The 21,403-nt window shown below is 36.8% G+C and overlaps 1 protein-coding gene across 2 annotated transcripts in view; it reads right to left on the bottom strand.

Moving 5' to 3' along the window:
- Positions 1 to 2,111: 2,111 nt before the first annotated feature.
- The window catches only part of LOC145783213 (tubulin--tyrosine ligase-like protein 12), a 30,833-nt gene continuing 11,541 nt past the window's right edge, over positions 2,112 to 21,403 (bottom strand). The window contains exons 2-12 of one of the 2 annotated variants that reach the window (XM_082595016.1): positions 13,196 to 13,376; positions 12,506 to 12,639; positions 10,568 to 10,727; positions 10,108 to 10,241; positions 8,792 to 8,979; positions 8,098 to 8,213; positions 6,900 to 7,099; positions 5,936 to 6,090; positions 5,148 to 5,298; positions 4,392 to 4,533; positions 2,112 to 3,306 (exon numbers count right to left, since the gene is read on the bottom strand). In XM_082595016.1, the coding sequence (XP_082451142.1) occupies positions 3,152 to 3,306; positions 4,392 to 4,533; positions 5,148 to 5,298; positions 5,936 to 6,090; positions 6,900 to 7,099; positions 8,098 to 8,213; positions 8,792 to 8,979; positions 10,108 to 10,241; positions 10,568 to 10,727; positions 12,506 to 12,639; positions 13,196 to 13,376 (1,716 nt within the window). In that variant the 3' untranslated portion in view covers positions 2,112 to 3,151. Of the gene's footprint in view, positions 3,307 to 4,391; positions 4,534 to 5,147; positions 5,299 to 5,935; positions 6,091 to 6,899; positions 7,100 to 8,097; positions 8,214 to 8,791; positions 8,980 to 10,107; positions 10,242 to 10,567; positions 10,728 to 12,505; positions 12,640 to 13,195; positions 13,377 to 21,403 lie in introns of those variants that run through there. The other variant, XM_082595017.1, reaches the window with a different exon arrangement.

Raw genomic sequence — 21,403 nt, 5'->3', positions numbered from 1 at the left:
AACTACAAACGTTTTCGGCCATACACACGTTAGCCCTTATCAAGTAGCAAAAAAATAACTGCTTATCATATCTATACTGAAAATGAATAACTGATCTAAACACTGAATTGAAAAAACGAAATGCAAAATGAAACGGCATAGCATAGGAGAAAGGCACATCACATGGCGTTTAAATTACACGAGGCAAAGACGCATCATATGAAACGAAAACATAGAAGACGAAATTTCGTGTCAGCCTGAAATTTAGTTTATGGACGTTTTATAAACTTTGAACAAGGCAGAAAAATGTTGACTTTATTGACTTTTGGTTGCCCTAGATATAACATGTTTTGTTTGCGATCAACTAACTGACACCATGACTAGCATGTGAAGTATTGCCCAGTAGACAACATACATACGCTTCCACTGAGCAATGAACAGTGTAGGCTACACGGTATTGTTTTATAAGGCAATAAGGTCTTTTGATTCCGTCAATAACATATCACAAAATAAACAGAACCGTTCGAAAAAATTAGAGCATAAGCTAACCCAACACATTCGAAAAACCAATTACATTGAAGTGCTTGCTTGATTAGAATAGTCCAAAGTCAAACTTTGTTGCAATAAAAGCAAACAAAATAAAGTGGTCACACACCCAGCAATAGCTCATAGTGGCGCCATAAACCTGCCCAGAAAGTTAACAACACAAAGAGACTTGCTGACTATAACTGCTGAATAGTCAAGTTGTTCACAACAATTCAAAAGTAATATATTACATCCTTCAGTAATCTTGATTGATTGAATCTTTATCCACGGACTGGGAAAGCTTCTTGCAGAGCTTAATCCTGGCAGTTTCGCATACTTGTAGAGGCTTTGAACCACTGACGCAGGCCCGGTCACCGAGATTGACAGAATGAAGTTTCCGATTGTTGAAGTCTTGTTGCCGGGGAACTATTCCATCCATTAGATGCCGCTGAATGGAGAGCAGTCCTTAACGTGCGTTGCTCAAGCACACACCCCGAGAGTCGAACCAGCGCCGCTTGATCTTGAAGCTTCTTCGTTCCAGAAGTGACGCGCTAACCAATTGAGCTATCAATCTTCGTTAGATTGCTATTAATACACATTATTTCCTAAGGTGGACAGTAGCGCGTTACCTTTGTAGCGTCGCTACTAGTGTGCTACATTTTTAGTAGCGGCACTACATTTTTTTGTAGTGGCGCTATTATTTTTCCAATGTAGCGGTAGCGCGCCACCTTTTTTCAGTCGTACTTCCGCTACTTTCCAATTTAAAGTCAAAAAATGATTCGTTTTTGGAGATTTTCTTTTAAAACAATGCGTGGAAAAAATCAAGGCAGAAATAATTCGATTATTGCGGAAACATCAAGCCACGTTAATACCAACAAGGGTGACTCCAACACTCGTCACGACTCTGAGGACGATTTTTTTGGTGTGTTGGTGCCATCGCATGAAATGTCGGTAAGGAAAGTCAACTGTGGAGGCAATTTTTCAGACAGAAGCAAGCCCTTAAGTTTTCCTAATGCCGATTTATAACATCTCTTTATTGAATATAACAGCCCAATTCCTTCCAGAACTGCGGTGGAGAGATTTTTTTCTGCTGAAAAAAAAACATGCTGAAGCCAAAGCGGGCGGGACTCAGCGGCTCGCATTTTGAAATGCTTGTGTTTTTGAAAGATGGATAATAATAAGTTTAACCTACAACGTATTTTCTATCAGGTGCCGCTGAATGGAGAGCAGCCCTGAAATGCGATGCTCAAGCGCACACCCTGAGAGTCGAACCAGCGCCACGCGATCTTGAGCCGGGCGCGTAACCACTGAGCTACCGGAGCGGAAAAGCATATTATATAGGCTTGAAAAGGGTTATATGAAGAGCGGAAAACGTTCACTTATTGTTTTTAATGTTAAATGTAAGTTAGTGTTGTTGCTTAGTTATGCCTGTTTATAATTTAGCTTTAGCTTAAGAATCTAATTTTCATAGTACAGTAGCTCCCGTTTGATCGATGCCATTGAAAAGCTAAGTGGCACTGGCATAATTAATCGTGTTATAAAACAGATTTCCTACTTCTCAGTGGCCTACTGTCTCGTACTCTAGTGTGGAAGGTTTATCTGGCAAAGTTTTATTATAACGTGAACATAAATCAGCAATAAAGCATGTTGTCTCATCTTTATTTTCCGCATGACATGTTTCCAATGTTTAAGCATCATAATATCTTACGACTTATAATAATGACAGGTTACCCACAATAGGTGATAATGCGCATTGCTGAGTGAAAGTATTTTTTCACGACAGAGCAGGATAAGAACAAAACAAAGTTGTTTTTCAGAAAACATTTACAGACAAATGTAAGTTTTTAGATTTTCAAAAAAATAATAACGGAAGGCTACCGGTAGTTGGACTTGTCATCCTTCACTGTTCGCACCAGAAATGAAATTTCAAACAAAGAAACAAAAGCAAGCGTTTTCATATTATACTGGATTGATAAAACAACAAAATACAGTTAATGGGATTTTAATTGAGGCATCTAAGGTTAAGGTTATCAAAATCATATTCATGAGAACCAAAATAACCCATGATACAAAACAGATTTAAGATTTTACAGAACTAAGGTTTATTGTAGTGCTTACTAGTGACAAAAAAGTGACATGCATCTTGCTACCCGACCTACCGTTCATGTACGTTTTAAACCACCTAAAGTTATGCCACTTTCTGCTCATACAGTAGAAGTGCTGATATATCAATATATAATACATGGTCACTGGTGCATTTTTGCCCTGAACAAGTTAATTGAGGTAAAACTAAAATGAATATAATGCCCTTCAGCAAAATGTTGGTCAATAGTTTAATCATGTTATGTTGTACTGGGAGAAATGATGCAGCCTTGACGACTTTGTTCATGTGTACAAATAAAGTCAATAAAACGCCAGTTCTCTACGTTTACTACACATAGATTAAAGCGACTTCTATCACAGCTAAATTTGCATATGTCGACACTTTCTCGGACTGGGTAAAATTCCTATTTCATATGTAGTCTACAATTGAATTTGTCTGTATGGAGACACACAATTTCAACCCACAAAAGGTTTAGTTTGTTTATAGCGACAGTTGCTAAATTTTTCACTCCATTAAACCGACACAAAGAATGAAAGTGAAAAGTCACAAGTCGGAGATGTCGTATGCTTGACAACTTTCATCTCCCATAAACAAAAATTTGAAGACGTCGTTGAGAAAAGAGGGGTAGTTCTTGCATACAGTCTGCAGCTGGGGCATAAAAACGCATTCTAACAGAGCTGGTTGCATCCTGTTTGAACCTGTTGAAACAACACCATTTATAAAGTACGTGACTTGTAACGCACAATTGCATAGTATTGAAAAGTGAAGTTTTAAAACTGCTGCATATCCAAAAGTACGTTGTGGTTTCTTCAAACTTGGAAAGGTTTCGAGCCACTAAAATCACGCCGGCCCGGATACAAAGTATCCCCTAGACCAGGGCTACTCAACTGGCGGACCGTGGTCCGAATCCGGACCTTCTGGGTGTTGATGGTGGACCTTGAGCTTTTGGAAGAATAACCTCATTGCCACGTTTCAGGGCTTCTTTAAACATATTTCTGCAGGGAGGAAGCGATTTTTACTGTTATCCTAGTTGCTGGGGGGGCTTCGACTCCTAGACTCCCCAATAGTCACTCCCAGATAGTTTAACTTTCGTGGTGGCATGTGAAATAACTTATTCACCGGACCGCTAAAAATGTTCAACTTGTCAAACTGGACCTTTATTAAGATTTGTTGAGTAACCCTGCCCTAGACTCTCTTGTCAGTGCTTCAGCACTTGCATCGCCTTCTTTTTACGTCAAATTATTCTTTATACGTTCAAAATCCTGAGATACGGGTTTATCAGGTGAAGAAACAACAGAAGCTCTGTAGACGAACCAGAAGTACAGATTACTTAAACAGAGTAGCCTAGCACAGCTTGAACTCCGATCATATTTATCTGCTTTTTATGATAGCCTACTGTATTTTGCACGAGTCCAACCGTTTCGGCTCTCACGCAATGTCATGTGTGTACTGTAGGTATGAGATTAAGTATTTATTTATTTGAAAAACTACATAAAAGCAACTATCTTCACATTATTTTTACCATAACTTTAAATTTGCCTAACGTGACCATTGCTATTACTGTAGTACATATATCTGACAGTTCAAATTGTATGTTTCTCCTCTAACGGTGCGCACTACAATGATGCAGAAAACGTTGGTAAATCATGAAAACAGTTTGTTGCTTTTTAATTTCTCGTATACCTTCGTTACAGTTATTGATAGAAAACTAAATGAAATTGGTTACTAACGTACGATTTTTGTCGTGTGTGAAATCAAAGTCTTTCTGCCTTGTATTACTTACCTGTCTGTTCATCCACCTGCCATTCTAGCATGGTATCAACAGCATAGATTGCTCTTGAATTTGAATATTGCCCAACGCCGTACGGAGGTGGTCTGGAAATGGCGGACTTCAAAAGTTTGCTGATGCCCTTGTGAATATCAACCTACACATGAATTTGAAGATACAGAATTAACTTAAAGACCCGTAAAACGTCGCCAAGGGCATCATGAACCTAAAAAATAAACTACGAGCTTTTATGCTTCAACGTCTTTATTACCAGGTACTTCCTCGAGTCGAGGGTTGGGGGCAATGAAGTGCCAATTTTTTTCTGTTGTGAGATTTTTCAATTGCGGTTTTGTAGTCGAGCCTTGTCTGGTGAGGACTTTAATATCACCAGTCCAATTTCTGGATGGTTTGCCCTTATTTCGTCAGAATACGTCAAATCGACGCAACACAACTCAAACTTGTAAATCTTCATTTTTTTTAAATCTCTAACTTTAAAACGCAATAAATAACGCATTTAATCTTTATTCCATTCTAAGATCCAATCATCAACACAATAGACTGACATTCATATGCAATCTCTTCTTCAACAAATGTTTTGCATATCAATGCTGTTGTTTTTCTTTCCAGAAAAACAAGCACATGACCTGCGCTTCGAAACAAAAATATGAAACCCACATAGCTCAGCTTTCAGGAAGTATACCAGTTAAAAAAATCTTCAGTTTATACTAAAGTTGTAACGTTTAAGAAGTTATTGGGGAACACGGCTCTTACCCTGAGATCTTTAAACCTCACGTGTCTGTACTGCTTTTCAAAATTCTCAATGAAATCCGCGCACAGAATTCCGTGGAACGACGCATCCACATCTGAGGTTTCTTCCAGAAAGTGCACCTCTTGATCACCAAGATGTTCAAGGGAAAAAGGTCTAAACATTTCGCATGAAACCAAGCATTAAAACATGAAGACTATGAAATCAACCTGCTTCAGCAAGAGTGTCTAACAACATAGGAAAATAGACGGGGTGGATAAACCCAAAACGATACATTGAAGTAACGAATAACAGTAACCATTATTCATTGACAGCAAAAACAAATAACAAACAATAGGCAAAGTTATGACAGAAATGTAATAATAATAATAATAGCTTGTTTTTATAAAGCGCTGTATCCATCGCAGAATGCGTTGCTACGCAGCGCTTTACAAAGCAACCAGTGTTGCTGATGACTGACTTTCATCGCTTAATGACTTTGTTGTTGTTACTGTCAGTATCTGGTAAAATAGCGCAGATGAGTATGCCTTTTAACTACCCTTGTGGGTCAGAGTGAGCTGGCCAGGTCATCAACAATGCCTTCATAGACCATTCCAGTTGTGCTTTTTCTTATGCAAAGGCGCAAAGCTATAAAAACAAGTCTAAGCAACAAGCGCACACGCCGTGGAAGACGTAAGCACTGGATATGGTCACAGCAAAAACATACATTTAAAAATTACATAAGTTACTGAAGTATTTTTATTTCAAAAAACGCCATATGATTGTATCAACTAGAAGTTTTTTATGCACCTACTTTGCAGCGAATCTTGCGTTGAAAATGTCACACACGTGCACTTTCAAGGGCCGCATTGAAGTGACAAGAACGTAAAATCTCAATTCGAATTTCACAAGACTTCCTGTGTCATCTCTTGAGAAAAGAACGGGTTTTTCAATGTATTTTGAAGCAATCTGTAGCAGGAGATAGTTATTGATTAGCACAATCTTTATCTTTGCTAAAAGAATTCCTTTGAAAACTTAGCCTAGGCCACTTCACACATTACAGGGTCGGGTCATTGATCACTGATATAAGCCCGGTCACCTAAGTTGACAAAGTGATCATTCTTTGGTCTTGTCTTTAGTTCAGAAACCTTCGTTTTTTCTGTGTTTTTTTCCTTTGTTTTCATTTTCCTCTTTTTTTGCATCTTCCGAGTCTCATAAGTGAAGTGATGACTGGACATCAAACACATTAAGAGGAGTCGGTGTGTTTTCCCTGCGTGGCCCCTACAGGACGAAAAGGTGCTCCCAACTCACCATACCTACCCAGCCAAACGCAAAAAAAACCTGACTAGTACCGTAACCGGCACCCATTGACAACTAACTGGCTATAACCTACAGGTAAACGTAGAGCTGTTCTTGAAGCGAATTACTTGACCGCATACAGCGAGAATTAAAACTGCTACTTTATCTTGCCGCTTGTTAATTCGTCGCCAAATGCTTATTCAACAAGATATGTTTGGTTACCAGCACTTCGCAGAATGGCAGACCGACCAGTGTATTAAAGGAAACTTTTCGATTTTTCTCAATTTTACAGTCACAAAATATGAACGTTGACAGCGATTTTCAAGTGATTCACACGAACATCGCTGCGAAGGCAGTATGCCATATAAAGTTGACCTAACATTTCCAAATTTAAGTTTGAAAAAACTGAGTAAATTTTTTTATTTTTTTTTTATAAGTAAATACTAGTAAATATAAGTAAAAACTGAGTAAATACTAACTTGTGGAATCCCAGTTTCCCTTTGGCGAATTATTTCGTTTAAATTGTTAGAAATATAAACGTTCACGTTTGTCGGAAGATTGTAAGGTTTAAGCATCCAACAGTTTTTGTCGAAATTCGAGGCACTTCGCGTTAAAAAGTGCGAAACAAATCGTGGAAATTGTGAGTGCAAATCAAACGAAACCGGGAACCAATCAGGAGCTGAAAACAAATATTGATATTGAGTGGTTTAAGAAAACAATGCAACAGATGAAATTAAGAAAACAAACAACAAGACTTGCGTGGGTCCGGCTTAACCGCCTACGAACCGGCGTCGGTCGCTTTCGTTCAGACATGTGCAGATGGGGCCTGGCTCCCTCACCGGGATGCGAGTGTGGTGCCACAGACCAGACAGTACACCATGTCGTCCATGACTGCCCAATCCATCAATCCCACATAGATCGCTTGGACTGAAGGCCTGGATGACGAGACTGTCGAGTGGCTGATGACCTCATGCCCAAACATATAGTCCTGAAGAAAGGTCATACGACGAAGAAGAACAGATGAAAGGACTTATGATAAGCATTGTAATGATTCCTTATATAGAGCATCAGAAACCAGCTGGACAACTGAAATCTATGCTGGTTGCACCTCCAATCCCTGTCTGGGATCAGGACATTCTGTCGCGTTTGCATGAATAATGTAAAAGTTGCGTCAATTAACCTCGCGATGAGATGTCTCCGCGACAATTCGACCTCAGTCAATTGTCTCGCGTCATATTGGCCGCGTCAAAATGTCATGTATCCTCTTTGTGCTTAATTAATCGATTAAATAAAATGAAACAAAACAAGAAAAAGAAGACCAAAGAAACATGGAAAGATAAAGGAATGATCTGAGAAAAAACATTTAAAAATTGAAGATACCAAGGATACAGAGAAATTTCTTGAAACACGTGGTTGACAGTGATGTTTCGCCACGACGACCAGGCTTCTTTGAAGCAATATGAAACAAATAAGCATGCTAATCCTGATTGATGTTCAACTCTTCATTGCGACAATAGTTCGTGATTACAAGCATAATTCAGCTGTTAGAAATTAAGCTCATTTACAAACATTTGGATTGCGGGTCAACTGTTTTGTTGTAAAAAAAGAGTTAAATGAAAACATTGATAAAATAATTTAACATCGATAAAAATAATTTAACATAGATATTAAAAGTACTTCTCCCAGTATCGGTGGACCGTCTGGCTATGTCAGCAAAGAAATCTCTACAGAATAACAAGACTTCTCCCGGAAATTGATTCAAGAAAACTTCCGGTCGTTCGTCCTCAAACTTTCTGGAAAAAAAAAAAAAAAAATGAACACGAAAGAATATTTATTCTAAAACGAAATGTAAAAACGCTTTCACAGAAACATATACCTAAAAAGCGCCTATTCAGAAAACTGGTAACAAGAGTGATATTTGGTGCAAACCGAACAAATTGACAAAAAAATTGATTACACCCGGTCAAGAATTTTCAGGTGATCATGATTAAGCGAATATTTAAGTCACATGTTACAATTGTCTCAGTAAAATCATAATTATTAATAATTCTACCAGAATCTTTCAACTGGCTGTTGCATAACTTTCTACTGCTTAAAAAATGTCTCAGGTGCAAAATACATAGGTGAATCGTGCAACAACGAGTCAAGACTTTAATTTAGACGATTATATACATATAGTTTAATTACGTAGTATGGTAGTTGAAGATAGTTTTTAGTGTTTTCAAGCTAAACTTCAACAAATTGTTCCCAGAAATTATAAAAAATAGCTTTTTTTGCTATCTCAGTGGCTTGACATTACGAAAAAGGCGCAGCTGTGCTAAGCATGTGGAAACTGTCGGCCCGCCACTGTCATTCGTAAGATGTCACTTACTTGAAATCTTTAATGGGTTCTTCTGTAAAAATCACGTCAGCTTCTGAAGTTTCTTCAACAATTTCAAACGTCGCTACGTCCGTCAAATATTCACTTAAGATTCCCATGTAAACCTTTAATCTTTTTTTCTCGGTGTACCGAGCACTACAGGTGTTTGGGGGGTTTTCATTGTAAAATTTATAACGGTCCTGAAACACTATGTAGGATTTAAATTGGGAAAGTGTGCGTTTTTTGTGTATAATCTTCAACACTGCATTTCAGATTCATTTGGGCCCAGTGCTGAGGAAGTTGTGGTGATGAGCCCAGAAAGATTAGGATGTGTTCGAAATGGATCCAGACAACATTGCGTAGTTTAAATCCGGTGATTTTGTTCGACTCAACAGACCTCACATCACATCCGGTCTTTGTACCGCACTGATGAAACTAAATAGGCTAAAAACACTGCTTACTGTTTACAGTTTGAGTTCGATGCAGTCCAGTACAGTACATTATAGAACATCACACTTAAAAGTTTTTGCAGCAACACAGCGGCGCTGGTTCGGCTCTCAAGGTGTGTGCTTGAGCAACACATTCTAGGACTGCTCTCCACCATTCCGCGGAAACTTGTGTATCCTAGTTCACAGACAACACTTCAACAACAAAGGAAACTTCACTCTGTCAATCTCGGTAACCGGCGTCAGTAGTCCAAAGCCTCTACAAGTATGCGACACTGCCAAAAATAATTAATCTGTCAAAGGCTTGGTCCGTCCGAGGATAAAGTTTCGAAATAAAAGCAAACCAAATTATGCAATTAAAACGTTAATGTCGCGATAAACATTAAACAATTTATATTTCTTTTAAACTAAGATAGTTTTTAACAAAAATAATTATTTTTGACGCACCGCAATGCGTATTTATAATCTGCAGGTCGCTACAGCATATGAGGTTTATTAACCAATCAGAAGGCAAGATTTAAATCAGCTGATTGCAGTTGTGCGACTAATGCACGCTAGAAAGTAAATTAAATGGATGTTTCGGCGTAGCCAGAATGGCCTAGAAAGTTAAAGCTAGTGAATAGTCATTTCAATGGAGTGGGTTCGAATCCCATTCCTGCCACTACTCTTTATTCTTCTGTAATTATCAAACATAATTCAAAACAAAAAGAACTCTCTAGCTGAGTGCTAGAAGGCGCACAATGCTGCAGTCAGCTGGTTTATAGAAAAAATTGTCCTATTTTCAAAGCGTCTACCGTTCAAAACACTCCATCTGCTGCAGCGGCTTACAGATTACAAATACGCCATCGTAATACATTAGAAGAATCGTTCGCCAAATATCACCTCATAACGTTGGTCTGGAAGCAGTCCACCACTTGGTGTGACATCAGACAAGTCTACTGGATTCCATGGAAGTAATTTGCATTTTCTAAGAAGAGGATCTCTTTCAAAATTAGCGTAATCCCTTGTGACGTCATCTAGAAGTAGCGATATGGTACTTAACGATAAATTTAAAATGCTGATATTTTTAATTTATCAAGAAAATGAAAGATGTTCTGACAGGTGTCAAACCCACAACAAGTTACATGTCTTGTATAATAATATAAACAAATTTATTTTCACACTGTAAGTCAGTTCAATCATAAATAGCTAAAAATCGATTTCGATCAGCTAGATCATTCTACAAATAGATTCTATTTGAATAAGCTTAACTGTAGATGATCCAGCTACTACATATTCCTAAATTTTTGCAATAAATAAACAAATAATTATAAAGAATTTAAGAATAAGCCGAGAACCCAACCTCCATAATCCAAGTCAATTAATGGCCACATGATTGAAAACGACATCTGCTTCGGTTGATAGAAAAAAGGCACTACGCACATGGATGGCGAATCAGAATGCTGAATACAAGAGCCAAATTCGTCCATAATGTACCATATAGGTACTGTCATTCCAGTAGTCTGCAGCAAAGCGAAAGATGAAAATTTACAAAACAAAGTCTCACCGGTATCAGGAAAAAATATAAACATTTATATATCGTTTATTGATATTCAATGAATGATATTTCAGAACTGCGAATGCGGTGTGGGAAAAACTGATCATCATGTCATCTTTGAGTGCCCTATCTTATAAGGTATCAAATGGGACGCATGGTGTATCACTGTATCAGTGCAGAACAAAGTAATATTTACCTAATTATACAACACCTTTTAAACTTTGAAAAACCAGTCTCATACAAAACAAGATAAATGGAAGTCAAAACAACAATGTGCAAAAATCAAGAAAAGGAGTTTCAGTTTTTCTTGTAAAAACAATAACACAACACAAGTCCAAACAGAGACATGGCAACAAAAATAATGCGTCTGAATGTAACAGCGAAATCGATTTTTAATAAATACAATAAGAGGTTAGATTGTTGTGCTAATGCCAGCATTATAGATGAATGCAAAATATTCAGGTCATCATACAAAAATGTAAAGTGGAGTATGTGCGATTATGTGGGCAGGGTGTTAAAAGAAAATGGCCCGTTTCAGAGAATCCAATTCGGAGAAGCCGATCGGAGAAATCTCATTTTCGGAGAAAACCGATTCGGAGAATTTTCGAAAATTTGTAGGGATTATTTAGGTAGGCGGTTTTTCTGTTTATTTTTCCATGCCCATGCAAAAGGTTAAGCAACCTATAACACTGGTCAACAAGAAATTTTACGATTACGATACAGATTACGCAACATCGGCAGAAAGCGCGATAATGATAGAATAAATAAAAATAACAATAAAAATAGAATATATGTATAAGCACATTGTATAAGCACTTGAAAACAATAAAAACTATTAATACTACAAATCTAGTATAATAAAATAAATAACACTGGTCAACACAACTTTTCTTGCATGGAGTTTTTCAATGGATTTAGGGTAATTTTGGGGTGCTGAATCCGAATCTTACCTCAGATTTATCCTATCACGTCAGGTTTGGGAGATATGATGACAGCAATTTGTTACTTTTGTCAAAAGTGGAAGATCTGACGTTGCGTTTATTGCACATACACATTGTGCTATATCCAGAAATCCAGGCCCTGTAGTACATAAGTAGCTGAAATACACCCACCAACTATAATTTTGATACCAATTTGTTTTCTAAGCAACATTATTAACCATGCAGTAGTAACAAGCTAAAAGGGAGGCTAAAAGTATAACTGACCCCCACCCCCGTCAATATTTTGCATGAAACCACAAAGATTTAAACAGGCCCATGGCAATGCTTGTTCAGTAACCTTATTTAAGCTGTTTTGGCCTGTCTAACACTAACCTTTCGTTATAACACTGCATATGTTGGTGGTAAACGCAACGCCGAATCTTCCACTTTTGACAAAAGTAGCAATTTGCTGTTATCATGTCTCACAAACCTGACGTGATAGGATAAATCTGAGGTCAGATTCGGATTCAGCACCCCAAAGTTACCCTAAATCAGTTCTCAAAGCCCATGCAAGAAAAAAAATTTTTTTTTTGTTGACCAGTGTAATCTAATAATAATAATAAAATATATAATAAAATAATAAAATATATAATAATAATAAAATAAATAATTTAAATAATAAGTATAATAAATAAAATAATTGATAGTGTAATAAGTATAGTAAAATGTATATTGTATAAGCACTTAAATATTTCCACAAGAATGATTGGTTTAAAACAAAAACAATTTGTTTAAATTCTTTTGCTAAGTAACAAGCAATTACCTTATGGGTTATAGAGTAAGTTTGATTGTACTTCCACATATCTGTCAGTATGTTATTGACAATATCGTCATCTGGCGAAAAGATCTCACCATGAACAGAGTAACCCATCAATTGTGCTATTCGTGGAAGTAAACCTGTGATAACGAATTGGGACTTGTTTAGATACACTTTACACTTACAGTTTGCATAAACATTTTATACTCTTACTTTAGAAATATAGCATTATAGCTTGACAAGTGACTGATATTCATGTTGGTAACTCAACTGCAAATAATTTTTAAACTTTTATGCAAAGAAACATTCCAGACAGCAAAACCTGTCGTTTTTACATCGATTCAACAACTGCAGATGAATTTTTGTGGTCTAGGTTGGGCCATAACTTGTGCAGAAATTGCTCAGAAGTGTATTGAAAGGATCTGACTATATTATAATCATGGTAACTTTCGATTTTTTATAATGAAGACAGTCTTATCACTTTACAAACAAATCAATATCATGTTTGTCAATTCCATAATTCATATAAAAAAACATAACTTCACTTCAACCTTTACAATTCATAACTTCTCAGAAAAAAAAACCTACTAGGCCTACCACTAACATTAAATCACACATAGAAAAAAAATACAAAAATGTGTCAGTCATATACATAAAAAGTAAAGATCATTTTTCAAATTAACAAACTTTAACAACCTGGACTTTCACATAACTGTTTGCATGCTCTGTGAACTTCGTAAGTCCATGCATGATCAATTAAAAATACTGAGTTTGGATCGGAAACCTTAATCCCATCAGCACATGATACTACAGCTTTCAAAGCACCCTCAGAATTTTCATTTGGGGTTAAAAGAAAGTAGTCACCAGCATCAAATATCTAAAAAACAAATTCATAGTTTTAGTAAAGCTGAAATTATCCAAAATTAAATAATCCTAATGATAGAATTTAATGATAGCACAACTCTCTAGCTATTCCTTTCAAATTCTCAAAGTTACAACATATATGAAATGTAAATTATAGGCTAACTAATCTAAAAAATGGGTCATCGCTTTTTGCTATTTGTGGCAAGAATCAAGAAATGATTAAGATGACAAAGTTCAAACTAGGGCCTTGACACAATACGCGCCAACTTCCGGGGGGGCCGGTGCCCCTCTTAAATTTATGGTTGAGGAGCAACAAAAATGGTCATTACAAGTGGTGTTTCAAAGATAAAACACTTTGCGAAAGAGATTTAGATCATTTAAACGGAATTAAAAAATGCCGAAAGTGAAAAATAGCCTACGTTGCTCTTGCCCGCAAAACAGCAGCTGATCGCATGGCTTTCTCATACAGTGAGTATAATATGGAAATTGCAAAGTAGATCGTAGAGTAACTTACTGTGCTGGAATAGTCATGTAATAACTACTCACACAATATTAAGTAAACCAGCTAAATTAGGCGCGCTATTTTCAACGAGGTTTTGTCGTTGTGAGATCAATTATATTCAATTATGATTCAACAGAACGCATTGTTTTGTTTGCAAGGTATGAGAATTAAATTGAAAACCGATAAAAGAAAAGGTGTTTAATGGTCTTGGTCGCAGATATTGCCTGCATTAACAACGTCTCTTACCGCTATTATCACCTAGCCAACCTGACATCATTGTTTTATGCAGCCGCTAAGGTTTGACATCGACTTCAACGATCATCGCCATGTTACGTAATTAGAACGATTATATCCTATGCGTAGAAATAAAAAAAATGATCTCTTAAAACAGCTCTTTCTGCTGTTTTGTCTCGTGAGCTTTGCATATTGCTCAACAAGAGCATAAAGTTTAGAATTGACAAGATATCATTAAATTTGAAAATTATGTTTGAATCACTGCAAATAAACGTATTCAAAACTTTTGCTTCGGTCGACGTAATGTCACACTCCGTAATCTACGTCGGCAATGATTTTGCCGCAGCAAAAGTGCGTTCATGTTGAAAACTGCCGAGCTTGTCCCGTGTATGAGTTGAACCTGTGTTTTTGAGGTGAAAATCACTTGCGAGCATCTCGAGTATATATGGTATTCGATAAAAGACTATAAATACTTTCGATAAAAAACAGAAGAGAAAACACTTTGCCGTTGTTAACGCTTTGAAGGTAAGTAATTACCAAACCGAGCGAAACGAAGCTAATAAAACCGATAGCGGGTTTCCACTCTGCTTGATTGAGATCATGATTTTTTGCGTTTTATTTCGATAACTTCACTGTCTTGATCATTGTTATTCAGTCGCACGAAAACAAAACGAATCGGCTTGTTTTCCAACTGTTTCAATTATGACCTAACCAAATTTTTACGACTAGGCGTACTGCATGCCTAAAACTTATCCTTTCAAGCAGCGGTTCTAATAAATTCGGTTTGCGACCTAGGTGTCAATATAAACACGGAATGGCCCGTTTCGGCGAGTCCGATTCGGCTAATCCGATTCGGCTAGTTCCTTATTCGGCGAGTGCCCTATTCGGCAAGTTTTGGAAATTTTGTTTTTGAAAGGGAATTATCGGGTACCGTAGCCTAACTGTTTCACATCGTTTTAACGTCGTTGAACGTGCAGCAAGGAATAAAAATAAAAGGTTTGAACTATTAAATTAAAATTTATCATGTCAGTTCAGTTCAGTTGTTTTTATTTCTGACCATCATATCAAAAACAATACACGTCAACATAGCAAAGGTAGAAGCGACAAAACGCAAACGCTAAAACGTGCTTGAATTCGTCATGTCAGTTCAGTTGTTTTTAAGGTAGAAGCGACAAAACGCGAACGTTAAAACGTGCTTGTGACCGAAGTAAGTTATTGAGTTAAAAGAAATTTGGCACGGTCGCAACACCTTCAGAAAAATTTAAGATGTAAAGGGAAAAAAAAAAAAAAAAAATGTTACAAAAAATATGAAAAAAAAATCATGTTTATATCTATAAGTTAGTACTTTTGAATAGTTAAAATGATTAGTTTGGATCAACAAATGTGTGGCCTACAGCTTGGATTGAAAGGAAATTATCGGGTACCGTAGCCTAGTTATCCCTACCAGCAAAAATTTGTTGCAAGAACCCAGTTAGTCTAACAGTTCATTTTTACATTGTAGTAACAGAATAAAAAGGCTAACCAAATGTGTGGCCTATCGTTTTAACGTCGCTAAACGTTGAAATCGTGTAGAAAAGAGAACTTTGATGACTAGGATACGTTGCAAGCCTTAAAGCAGCCGGCGGCCATGGCCGCTAAGTAGTGCTTGAATGACCGCCGGTGCTACCTTCTCCGTCAGCCAAGTTTGGCCGACGGTTTCTCCTAGCCAATTATTTAATTTCGCAATAGAATGATCGTGGATTAAATGTCGAAAATATGTAGTATCAAAGAGTGACGCAGAATTAGGTCAGCGCATCATAGTCACTAATGTTGTATTGAATATATCCAGCTGCGATCACCAGCGCAAGTCTTGTTTGCAATTTCCGATGTTTATTTTAACTGTCCGATGTTTATTTTAATTGTGATGTCGTTTTTATATCGATTTAATGTTGTGGGACATTGAATCATTGTTAAAAAGGAGAACTAGGTTAGTTGACATCCGTGGGTAAAACACGTGTCTTCATAGTTGAGAAGGCTGTGGGTTAGTGACTTCACACCCTCAATGGTGACATCATAACGGAATAAATGGTCAGGTTTTATGAAAGGCGGTATGCAGTTAAAACAATTTAGGGTCGTTAGATGCAAGGATGGATCCAAGGGGGGGGGGGTGCGCACCCCCCAAAAAAATTTCCAACTGCTATTATTTTAATAAACTAATGGTATTAAGATCTACTAGTATTCATTTATATTTTAATAGATCATAGCATTTTATATCGGGTGCAACCTAGTTCATACCCTGAACAGTTCGTACCCTCAGTTCGTACCCTGAAAAGATCGAGAGAAAAAAGTAAAAAAAAGCCGAAGTCGCTGATCGCAGTTTCCACAAATTTTTTAATTTTCCCCCTGAAAAGATTGAGAGAAAAAATAGCACAAAGCCGAAGTCGTTGATCGCAGTTTTCGCAAACAAACAAACTGAAAAGATCGAGAGAAAAAATTAGCACAAAGCCGAAGTCACTGATCGCAGTTTCCGTTTTTCCGCAAACATTTTAAAATTTCCGGTAATGATCCTAAGAGTTTGCCGAAGTCTTGATCGCAGTTTCAGAAAACATTTTAAAAGAGTTAGGAAAAGATCGAGAAGAAAAAATTAAAAATAGCCGAAGTCGCTGATCGGCAAATAAACCAACTGAAAAGATCGAAAGAAAAAAATAAAACAAAGCCGAAGTCGCTAATCGCAGTTTTTCCGCAGTTTCCACAAACATTTTAAAAGGGTTAGGAAACAATCGAGAGAAAAAAATTAAGAAAAGCCGAAGTCACTTATCGGAGTTTCCGCAAACAAACAAACTGAAAAGATCGAGAGAAAAAATAGAACCGTTTTTCCGCAGTTTCCGCAAACATTTTAAAAGGGTTAGGGCTGATCGGAGTTTCTGCAAACATTTTAAAATTTCCGGTAATGATCCTAAGAGTTTTTGTTTGTTTGCGGAAACTGCGATCAGCGACTTCGGCTTTTTTTAATTTTTTCTCTCGATCTTTTCAGGGTACGAACTAGGTTGCATCCTTTTATATCAGCATGTAACAAATTGATGCTGTGTAGATTATGGAATGTATACCAATGGAAATAATCATGTGTTTTGTACTGCTCATGTTTTTAAACTTTAGAATATTTCCCAAAATTTCATCACATTCTTGAATTTTGTTATACCATAAGTGTTTTTTATTCATGCTTGTTTTAAGACTTGATTTTTCATGCACACTTTCTCCGTTTTCAGGTCTTTATAAATATTAAACAAAAACATCTGTATTAACAACATGAATGCTTATCAGTATGCCAAATACAGCAGAGACACATTTTGACAGTGCCACACTGATGGACCTCCTTGAATGAAAATAGATTTCAGCAGCACCCCCCCAAAAATTAGAGGCTGGATCCATCCCTGGTTAGATGGTCCCGCAATACCGGATTACAATCCCGATAAAGCATTTAATGCGTGGTACAACGATTCTATTGCAGGACGTCGCTCAGACTTCAACAACGCTAAGTGATCAATTTAACATTGTTGCAAGTTTAATGCTATTTACTTATGCTGTCGTTATTGTATTTTGGCATCCAAGAACGCAGATTTGGCTGTCGAGAAGGAGCTCTCGATAGGCCACGATGGCTGCCGGAAAAAAACACGAGTTTCAAGGCCTGCGTTGAAACTGAGAAACATTCACAGAAGCCCTTCGATATGTTGCATTTTTAAGATTATGCTTTTTTAAGATAATGTATTCAGACGTTGAATCAATGTACAAATGAACTGTTAGGCTAAATGGGTTCTTGGAACAAATCGAAGGGCTTCTGTGAATGTTTCCCAGTTTCAACGTATCCTAGTCAGCAAAGTTCACTTTTCTACACGATTTGAACGTTTAGCGACGTTAAAACGATGTAAAAACGGCAATTTCTGCTGGTCGGGATAACTAGGCTACGGTAGCCTACCTGATAATTTCCTTTCAATCCAAGCTGTAGGCCACACATTTGTTGATCCAAACTAATCATTTTAACTATTCAAAATTACTAACTTAGAGACATTAAACATGATTTTTTTTGTAACATTTTCTTTTTTTTATTTTCCCTTCATTTCTTAAATTTTTCTGAAGGTGTTGCGACCGTGCCAAATTTCTTTCAACTCAATAACTTACTTCGGTCACAAGCACGTTTTAACGTTCGCGTTTTGTCGCTTCTACCTTTTTCTACACCTTTGCTATGTTGATGTGAATTGTTTTTGATATCATGATCAAAAATAAAAACAACTGAATTGACATGACGAATTCAAGCACGTTTTAACGTTTGCGTTTTGTCGCTTCTACCTTTGCTATGTTGACGTGTATTGTTTTTGATATGATGGTCAGAAATAAAAACAACTCAACTGAACTGACATAACGAATTTTAATTTAATAGTTCAAACATTTTATTTTTATTCCTTTCTGCACGATTTCAACGTTTAACGATGTAAAAACGGCAATTATAATTAGGCTACGGTACCCGATAATTCCCTTTCAAAAATAAAATTTCAAAAATTCGCCGAATTGGATAGGCCGAATCGGATTAGCCAAATCGGACTCGCCGAATAGTAGCAGACCCATATAAACAAGACATTAAGCTTTATCAAGAACTAATTTAATTGAGTAAAAGAGTAAAATAAGATTTAATTGAGTAAAATAAGGTTATGACGTCATCACTCATCACCTTTCTCGCCCACCAAGGTTTTTTGAAAAGTCGGCGCCTATGCTTGACACTGGATGCAGTTTACCATCTCTGCTCAGGACTATGTCAACAAAAAGATGACACATTATAATTAACTGGATTGGTAAGAAAGAAAGAGGAAGGTTCTCGCTCTGCAGTGTGCTATCACAGACTAGATATGTAAGAACCATCAAGTGTGGAAATATTTTATTACAGTAAATCTTTTCAATCAACTAGATTTAATTATTATCTTTTTTTGCTTTATCTAAGCTATTGCATTTATTAGATTAAATGCCAAATGCATCTAAAATCAAACAAATCAATTTTAATGCATTTTATGACATAATATTTTAGACAAATAGGTTATATGTGTACAAATCAATGCACAGTTGCACGTACATGATATTTCCTCAGATTAACATTGTAGTTGTACAAATGTACAAACATGCCAGTGATAGTTTATTGTGAGACATGTTGTGAAATGTCTCTTGCAACTGGAATGTAAAATGTAATATTAAGTTATTTGCAGATGACACAAAAATATATCAAAAAATAACGGACAGAAGTGACTGTTTAAAACTGCAGTTCTAATGATCTTGATGCACTGAATGAATGGTCCAGAAAATGGAAATTCTACCCAGAAAAGTCCTGTATTTTAAGACTGGGAAAAGACCCACCAACATTCAAGTACATATATATACCATCACTGGCGCCGACTTACGGGGTTACGGGGTGGCCACGCCACCCCGTAACCGCTGTGGCGGGGTGGCAGCCACCCCGTTTAGGTTACATTACTTACTGCAAATAAATGTAATTTGAACGGACGTTTAAATCTTTTTTTTGATCATTGGTTTTCGCTTCAAGTCAACGTAAAGCAAGAGGTAAACCAATACAGTATTGCGAAGAAAAATAAATGATTGTTTTTGTCACAAGCATGATACTCGCGTAACATCAAGCAAGCTACGTGAAGATTACGCAACACGTGGCTACGAGTTTTTTCCTTGTTGTTGCGATCGTTTTATTTGTTACTTGTCATAAGTCATTGTTACATTTGTTAGGTATGCAATGAAATTTATTAATCAATAAAATACGATCTTTCCATTGCCTCCCTCAAAAATATTTTTTGAAACATTTTAAACTGCTCATAATGTCGCTATAAATTATGCCAGCTATAAAATACTTGGAAATAAAATTATCTCGATGATTGATAGCTCCACCCCCTAAATCAGTGGTTCTCAAACCTTTTCAGCTTGTGGCACATTAGAAAAAAATATAAAATGCACGCGGCACACTTACAAAAGAAGAAAAGTTGCTTTAAAAAAATTATTTTTACGCGTCAATGCGATGGATGTGCTTGTTTGTATCAATATAAGCTTCGACTGAAACGAGGTTGCATTGTTGACAAACATATACCCGAATTTCATCGTCAATTTCAAGCAGTCTCTCTCGTTTACAGCTTTTAATTTCAGTCAAAACAGAAAAGCCATGTTCACATAGCCATGAAGATGCAAATGGCAATATAATTTTGATTGCTTTTGCACGGATCATGAAATAGAATTTGGAAGCAGACAGCCAAAACGCATCCAAGTTTTTTTGTGGAAACAGCGTTTGAAAAAATGGGTCGTTTCGTAAATCGATGAACTGTTCTTCTTCTGCAGAAAGAATGCTTGATTCATTGCTTCCAAATGGTGGGAAGTACTGTTAGCAATAGCTAACATAGCAGCCCAATAGTGACGTGGCAATTACCCTGCTGTATCGGCAATGCCATAATTGGCTTCATCGTCACATGTGCTTATTTATCATTTATTGAAGGAGTTAAAGCGCTTTTAAGTCGCATGCTTGTCTGAATGGCTTATTTTAAATATTTATACAGTTCTTTTCCAAAATTTCAAAGATTCGCGGCACACTTGAGAATCTGTGGCGGCACACAGTTTGAGAATCACTGCCCTAAATGAATATCCATTTTCAAATTTCATTAAAAAAATGCAATTTTTGAAACTTATTGAGTTTTATTTAAAAAGTGCACTTAGCAAAGTCACAGCAGTTTTAACGTTCTGCAAATTTGCACGTTAACATGATTCTATTCGAGGAAAGCTACACTCCCTGCCAATTCCCATAATAAAAGCAACCTTTTTCAATTACTTAAGATTTTGCATTTTGGATTATTTTCCGATTTCAATTGGAGTGTACTGTCAGCTACTTCATGCTTTAATTTCTGCTTTGTTATCTACTTCATGCAGTAAGTTAATATTGCGTGGCAAACTGTGAGGCGGGAATGTATTGGTCTGACATAGGAGTTGCTTGTTACATCATAAAAAAAATTACCAAACGTCGTACTGTAAAAGTCTGAGGCGGAAATTTATTGGTCTGACATAGGAGTTGCTTGTTACACCATAGAAAAAATTACGAAAAGTCGTCCAGTTAAAGTTTTCGCCGACATTCCAGTTTTATTCAGCTTAAAGATGCCATCGAAACGCGTTCAAAATTGCAGCCCTCCATTGAGTCATTTTTTGTTGCGTCTAGTCAGGATTTCAGCCAGCATGAAAGTGACCAAAGCCTGAACGAAACGAAAGTGTGCCAATGCTAAAAAGCGTTAGCACGATCA

This window comes from Aplidium turbinatum, chromosome 14, assembly GCF_918807975.1.
Source record: "Aplidium turbinatum chromosome 14, kaAplTurb1.1, whole genome shotgun sequence".
Lineage (NCBI taxonomy): Eukaryota > Metazoa > Chordata > Ascidiacea > Aplousobranchia > Polyclinidae > Aplidium > Aplidium turbinatum.
This window is presented reverse-complemented; position numbering and strand designations above follow the sequence as displayed.